This window comes from Danio aesculapii, chromosome 19 (genome assembly GCF_903798145.1).
Source record: "Danio aesculapii chromosome 19, fDanAes4.1, whole genome shotgun sequence".
NCBI lineage: Eukaryota > Metazoa > Chordata > Actinopteri > Cypriniformes > Danionidae > Danio > Danio aesculapii.
This window is the reverse complement of record NC_079453.1, coordinates 33,443,052-33,450,772: the sequence shown is the minus strand read 5'-3', so window position 1 is coordinate 33,450,772 and position 7,721 is coordinate 33,443,052. Positions and strand designations below refer to the sequence as shown.

General features: G+C 33.2%; 1 protein-coding gene across 1 annotated transcript; it reads right to left on the bottom strand.

Moving 5' to 3' along the window:
* Positions 1-1,155: 1,155 nt before the first annotated feature.
* Positions 1,156-7,388, bottom strand: fam8a1a (family with sequence similarity 8 member A1a). Its single transcript, XM_056480138.1, has 5 exons — positions 6,976-7,388; positions 4,791-4,911; positions 4,447-4,570; positions 4,079-4,218; positions 1,156-1,883 (listed from the first exon to the last, which is right to left on the bottom strand). The coding sequence occupies exons 1-5, from the start codon at positions 7,319-7,321 to the stop codon at positions 1,736-1,738; spliced, it is 879 nt and encodes a 292-aa protein (XP_056336113.1). The 5' UTR covers positions 7,322-7,388; the 3' UTR covers positions 1,156-1,735.
* Positions 7,389-7,721: the final 333 nt, after the last annotated feature.

Below are 7,721 nucleotides of genomic sequence, written 5' to 3'. Positions count from 1 at the left end.
TAATGAGTAAAAATTACAAGTCAAATGAATTTGCACTGCTATTTATATTTACTGATCAATCATCATAAAACAATAAAATAATCCCTTAAAATAATAAAAATAATAATAATGTAATAATTTTCACAGTGGAGAATAGAAAAGATATTGTCTGATAGAAAAAAATCTCATATTAACACATTAAAAATAATTCTTTAAGTTTACTGTTCAGTCAAATGTACAATCTAAGTTGCACTGTTTTTATAATATACAGATCAATCATCATAAAACTTGATAAAACCACAAATCTTTGATAAAAGAACGTATGGCCCGCAGGCGGTGGTTTGCCCACCTCTGGGATAGAGGGAAAGGTGAATGCAGCAATGTACAAAGACATCCTGAATGAAAACCTGCTTCAGAGTGCTCTTGACCTCAAACTGGGGCGATGGTTCATCTTCCAGCAGGACAATGACCCAAAGCACAACGCCAAAATATCAATAGAGTGGCTTCACAACAACTCTGTGAATGTCCTTGAGTGGCCCAGCCAGAGCCCAGATCTAAATCCTATTGAACATCTCTGGAGAGATCTGAAAATAGCTGTACACTGTCGCTTCCCATCCAACCTGCTAGAGCTTGAGAGGTACTGCAAAGAAGAATGTGCAAAAATTCCGAAAGACAGGCGTACCAAGCTTGTGGCATCATATTCAAAAAGACTTGAGGCTTTAATTGCTGCTAAAGGTGCATCAACAAAGTATTGAACAAAGGCTGTGAATACTTATGTACATGTGATTTTTCAGGCTTTTTATTTTTAATTATTATTTTTCACATTGTCATTATGGGGTATTGTGTGTAGAAGTTTGAGGAAATAAATGAGTTTAATCCATTTTAGAATAAGGCTGTAACATAAAAATGTGGAAAGAGTGAAGCGTTATGAATACTTTCCGGATGCACTGTATGACCAAAAAATTATACTTAACCACTGTAAACAGGGAAAGAACTACAATCCCATGAAGCGCTGCAAAGAATAAAAATAATTGGAAATGGAATGTAAAAAAATAAAATAATTAAAGATCTTAACAAAACCCATCACAAAAACTATTTGAATACGACGAGAAACCTAAATCATTTTATCCACAAGCCAGAAAAAGGAAGTGGTAAATACGTACACTGCTGTTTAGCATCAAACATTCTCGTCCCGATATTGAATATATATGAACCATACACAATGACAAATCAAAACTGATGTGTTTGGCATGGGGAATACTGAAGGGCAGATAATGCGTGTTTCAAAATATCATACTCAACTCTGAAAAACAGGACACATAAAGACCGTTTTCAGAAACCCTGAGAAATGTAGTGAGGCTTATATCTGACTTGACAACAGGAGTGGAACATTCCGGACAGCAAAAGGATACGCCATGAATGCCGAACCTAATTCCTTGCCTTTGCTAAGATTAATAACAGACTCGTCTGGGCTCTAAAGCTTGAAGTTATGAAAAACTTGTGGATTAAACTGCTGTTTAAAGTGAAACATTCCACTCATTTTCAAGCATGTCTACATAAAAACATGTGTCTTTATATCACTCAGCATGAAACTGACGAACATCTCTAAGAAAACTGATATTTCTTAGTGCTGTAAACATTAGCTATGATACATGGGTTATTAGTGCAAATCAGCAGTGCATACTCTCATGATATATTTCAATTAAATACTGAGAAGCTGTTAAAAAGCTTGACAGGAGCAGTTTTCATAGGATGGTCATCTGGCTCTCGATCTCCTCTGAACCACGATAGTTCCAGCCACAACATCATAAACAGTTCTGTTGTGCTGGAAAAAGAGTAGTGTGATAAAGATTGGGAACAGGAACGCGATGGAGAAGTTTTTGTTTAAGGCCCGTACTGTGGAGCTGCAAAGTGGAGGAAAAAATAAAATGTTTCAACTGAAAGCATTCAGTTTGATTTTCTTTTTACAATTTTTACAAATTAAATAAATTTTTTTATGTAAACAAATGTTTTATGTATAATTCTAGATAGAAGAGAAACAAGCAACATACATAGTTTCAACATGATTTCTTCTTCAGACACTCACTTTTATATACAATAGCTATTAGCTTTATACAAAAAAAATATTTAATCTTAAATTTGGGCTTGGAGATGCCTTGAGATCATTTTCAAGGCATTGAACCAGGGCCCTGAAAATTAAGATTCCAATAAAAAGTTTGCCTTCGAACCAGATTCTAAAATCATATTTGCACTTGTGTAAAGAAATATTTAATACTTATTGAGTTACAGGTGACATGTAGAAAAATATATTTTATTCATCATTTTAAACTGTATGTTCTGTGCAATTTTTTGATGGAGGAAATCGAGATGGATTTCAAGTTTCAACATGATTTGTTCTTCAGACATTATCATTTGTTTTGAGCTTTTTTTACTGCTTGCAAATGAATTAGTTTATTGTAAGTCAAGCTTATGGGACCTTAAAATATAGAATGACAAAATAAGAGTTTGTTGGAAACTGAGATTATAACAGGTTTGCACCAATGGGTGTTTTGCCCAAGTACCCATTGGCAAATAATGCTACAGTGAGGGCTACAGGTCAACAGGTTCTCTAACAGACCTACATAAATCTCTGTATAAACAAATATTAAAGGGCACCTATTTATCCCCTTTTACAAGATGTAAGATAAGCCTTTGGTGTCTCCAGAATGTGTCTGTAATGTTTCAGCTCAAAATACTCATCACATAATTTATTATAGCCTACAGAATCTGCACATTTTGGTGTCAGAGTACAGTGTAGCTGTTTTTGTAGCCTGTGGCTTTAAATAAAAATGAGCTGCTTCTTCCCGCCCAACGCTTCCACGTGCATGTCTGCTTCTTGTTACATCAGATAAACTGCAGTCAGTGATAGACAGACATGTATAAAGCTGAAATACAGCTCATCAGTGAAATATACCAACTGTTTAATGTATTTGTGTTGGAGTTTATTCAAGCCTTTCTGAAATGATGAGTCTCAGACAAACACCCTTTGCAGTATACACACACACACACACACACACACACACACACACACACACACATATATATATATACATATATATATATATATATATATATATATATATATATATATATATATATATATATATATATATATATATATATATATACACACACATATATATATATATATATATATATATATATATATATATATATATATATATATATATATATATATATATACATATATATATATATATATACATATATATATATATATATATATATATATATATATATATATATATATATATATATATATATGTGCATTTATTGACACCATGCGGTCGTGCTTATTATAGCAGTTAAGAATTAGATAGAGATTTTCAGAATCAGAATCAGAATCAGTTTTATTGCCAGAATCAGAATCAGAATCAGTTTTAGTGTCTTTATTAGAAACATGCTCTGTTTTACAAACGTTTGAAACTTGTAAAACTTATAGAAATCACAGAGATTTGAAACAGACATGAAAAAATGTTCTGTGGACATGTGTATACATGTTATTATAGAAACATGGCACCTGTCAATCAATTCGGTGGACAGGGAAAACCCCATTCCTACGTCACGTTGCGGTGGGCCTCAAAATCACTGGGATTTGGGTCCTAGTTTAACGTCAGGAAATTTTTAAAAAGAGGCTTCTTGTGTTTCTATCACTCTAATATGACAGTGGACACACTATACCTACACACAGTTCTGTCCAAACAGCTTACAATAGACGATATTTATCATAGGTGCCCTTTAATGATGCCCCTATCTGACCCCAGTCTAATTTTTCCAATAACTATTTTTCAGTTGTAATTCAAATGTTTCACATCTTTGTATTAAATAAGTTTTAATCAGTAATTACACAGTAATATTTTGTTTTTAGCACTATTTTTCTACCTAATAATGTTATTAATAAAAATAGTAATAATCAAATAAATCAAAATCAACCTGATTGATCTCTTTGTAAACAACTTTATCAGTGCTGTTTAGTGAGCAATAACCCATGAGTATGTATGTCACTTTTTTTATATGTATGTATGTATGCATAACTCACGCAGATAAGCTGACAGTGGATGCTGGTACCACCAAAACCCGATTCGGTTGCACCAGGACTGTTGTGTCACATGAGACGACTCGAAGACCCAAAAGAAACTTTCCTGGAGTGGCACCTCCAGCTCCCCAAATACAGATGATCTGCAGAAAAACACAGAAAACAGACTGTATGAGTGCAGGCAAGATGTCTAAAACTTATTTAAATCACTTTGGACCACAGAGTTTCCCACCAAGTACTGTTATTAAGCAGCAAAAGTACAAGGGTGAAAATGCTGATCAAAAATATAAATATATTAAATAAGCAAGGTTTGTAATTTTAGCTTTCTCAATGTTGCATAAAAAGATAGAATCTCCAGGAGACTCACTTACTTCATAAACACACACCAGGACTCTGTATGCTAAAGCCACGACCATCATCTTTTGCAGGTCCTCCAACGACGTGTTCTCATCAATCTCTTCCACTATAAACTGCATTATGAATTTGGAAATATCTCTGTTCAGAAGATCAAAAACATATGAATTGTCATTATACAATAGTCTATTTGCACTGCATATTTAATTCCATATTTAATTCCATATTCCCATTCCATACATACATACACACACATATATATATATATATATATATATATATATATATATATATATATATATATATATATATATATATATATATATATATATATATATATATATATATATTCTCAACTCACTTCATTCCACAGAGATGCATGATCCACAACACTATGGTTGCCTTTACACAGAAGAGAATAAAGAAATCAACAGTCTCAGCCAGAAATCTGCGTAGAGGGGAGGGTATAGTGTATTCTCTACCTGAAAGGAAAAAGATCATGTTATGAAAGACTACCATCAGATGCTTTCTTGAATCAAAGTAATTCTCATTGAACACCCAGGTCAGGAAATGTCCATTTTAGACTTTTTTCATTCATTAATTTTCCTTCAGCTTAGTCCCTTTATTCATAAGGGGTCGCCACAGCGGAATGAACCACCAACTTATCCAGCATATGTTTTACACAGCGGATGCCCTTCCAGCAGCAACCCAGTACTGGGAAACACCCATAAACGCTCACATTTACACACATGCATTGCCGGCAATTTAGTTTATTCAATTCACCTGTACTACATGTCTTTGGACTGTGGGGTAAACTGGAGCACCTGGAGGAAACCCACGCAAACACGGAACCAGCGAACCTCTTGCTGTGAAGCGACATTGCTAACCACTGAGCCACCGTGTCAAATGTTTTAAATATGGAGCCAGATCAGTCTCAAAAATAATACATTTACAAAATAAAATTCATTCATCCACAACACAATTCACATTTACAAAATCCAGTTTGTAAGTTCAAAACACGCTTCACAAATACACAAATCCAATTTGGAAATTCAAAACATGATTAAAATATACACAAATTCAATTCGTAATTTTAAAAAAAAGATTCAAAATGACGCAAATCCAATTTGTGAATGTAAAACTTTATTCAAAAATACGCAAATCCAATTTATAAAGTCAAAAAATTATTTAAAAAATACACAAATCTAATTCACAAATTAAAAAATGATTTAAAAATACGCAAATCCAATTCGTAAATTCAAACCACAATTCAAAAATACATAAATCCAGTTCATAAATAAAAAAAATGATTAAAAAATACACAAATCCAATTTGTAAATAAAAAACGATTTAGAAATACGCAAATCCAATACATAAATTGGAAAAACGATTCAAAAATAAGCAAATCCAATTGATAATTTTTTTTAAATAATTCAAAAATACACAAATACAATTTGTAAATAAAAAATTATAAAAAAAATACACAAATCCAATATATAATAAAAAATTATTCAAAAATACACAAATCCAATTCTAAAAAAAAAGATTCAAAAATATATAAATCCAATTCGTTAAAAAATTTTTTTCAAAAATACACAAATCCAATACGTAAAAAAAATATTGAAAAATATGCAAATCAAATTCATAAATTCAAATAACAATTCAAAAATACACAAATACAATTCGTAATTTCAACACACGATTGAAAAATAAGCAAATCCAATTGGTAAATTTAAAAAAAATAATAATTTCAAGTTTATTTGTATAGCACTTTTCACAATAGTTATTGGTTACAAAATGTGCATTTTATTGTATTACAATCAAATTCAGAAAAGTTAGGTTATAGTTACCATAATTTTATTAGTTGCTAATTACTTTAACTAGTAAGTAATAGCTTTAAACAGTTACAGATACTGACACAAATAGTTCCATATTCTGACTGGAAAGGTGGCATAGAATCACTTGTGATTTTCTGAGCTTACTCCAAAAAATTACATTTACTTTCAGTTTACTTACACTCAGACGATCCAATATGTAGGTTTCTTTTATCTTCAGTAGACCATTAAATTGAAAATTATTGTTTAGTTGAAACTGTGGACCATGATGATGCAGAAATGTCAACATGTCACAACTTTAAGAGCAAAATCAAAACAAAATGAATAATGGACATAAAAACACAGCATTGTGAATAAAATAAATAAACATAAATAAAATGTTCAGTTTCCTGCACATCATTTCACTTCAAATGTTGTCAAAGTATCTTCATCATGAGCCACGTGTATTAGTTTTGCTTTGCCTCAACATGTTTTTTGACTCTCAGAGTGCCAGTAGCCATTGTCAAGACAGTACATTTAAATTTTGAGGTAAACTATGCCTTTAAATGAGCAAATACATAACACCAAAAGTGTGGATTGTGAAGGAAAATCTACAAGTTACATAAAATGTAAACGAATTTTGTCAAGTTCTTCATTAACGTGTGTTTTAGGGGTTTTAAGTCAAAAATAACTAACTACTCTGTCTCCTCAGATGACTGACAGTTACTCTACCTGCGGGCTGTGCTGCTTCTCTGTCCGCAGTGCTGGATGTGGCGGTGTCTGCTGGACGAATGGCTCCCGGGCTGCTCATTTGGTTGTACCAGGTGGCTATGTCCGCCGGCGTTGTGGGATACACGGATGCGGAGCTGCCCGGTGCCTGGCAACCGAACTGAGGCGGAGGAAAGAGCGGCGCGGACATCAACACCCAGCTCTGCCAGCTAACATAGCCGTTGTAGTAGCGCCACATCCACTGCTGCAGCCGCGCGCAGTACTCGGTCGTTGTCATCTTGTCATTGTCATCGGCTCCTTGACAGTTTTTGTCCGCCTTTTTTGCACTGTTCTTCTCTGCCATGTTCATCTCTTTTATAAATCTTATTTTCACTTCCTTCTACTCACTAAAGAGGCTAATCTTCTCAGAAAGCGGCCATGACAACTGCTCGTTTAAGCTGGAATATACCATTGTACCCGTTGAGCAACGTGCTTGGAGTTGTTTTGTGTTTTTATTTCGCTATCTTTGACAAGTGAATAAAACACAATTTTTATAATTATGTTTTTTGTAGCAAAACGATGTCTATTGTGCACACTGCGCAAGTAGCTTAAAATTAAAAAATGCCCGCTATTTGTGCACCCCCGTGATATGCAATAATGTTGCAGCCTGCAAAGTTTACAAAGAGGTTCATAGCGTAGAAATATGCTACATTGTTCGTGTTGATTCATTTTGGTTAATTAACCATATGGGTTGCTCATAGTTAGTTTGT

Coding starts and splice junctions, on each gene's coding strand:
- fam8a1a (XM_056480138.1), bottom strand. CDS start 7,321: ATGAACATGGCAGAGAAGAACAGTGCAAAAAAGGCGGACAAAAACTGT. Junction 4,912..6,975: donor AGAAGCAGCACAGCCCGCAG/GTAGAGTAACTG, acceptor TTTTCCTTTCAG/GTAGAGAATACACTATACCC. Junction 1,884..4,078: donor TCCACTGTCAGCTTATCTGC/GTGAGTTATGCA, acceptor TCCACTTTGCAG/CTCCACAGTACGGGCCTTAA.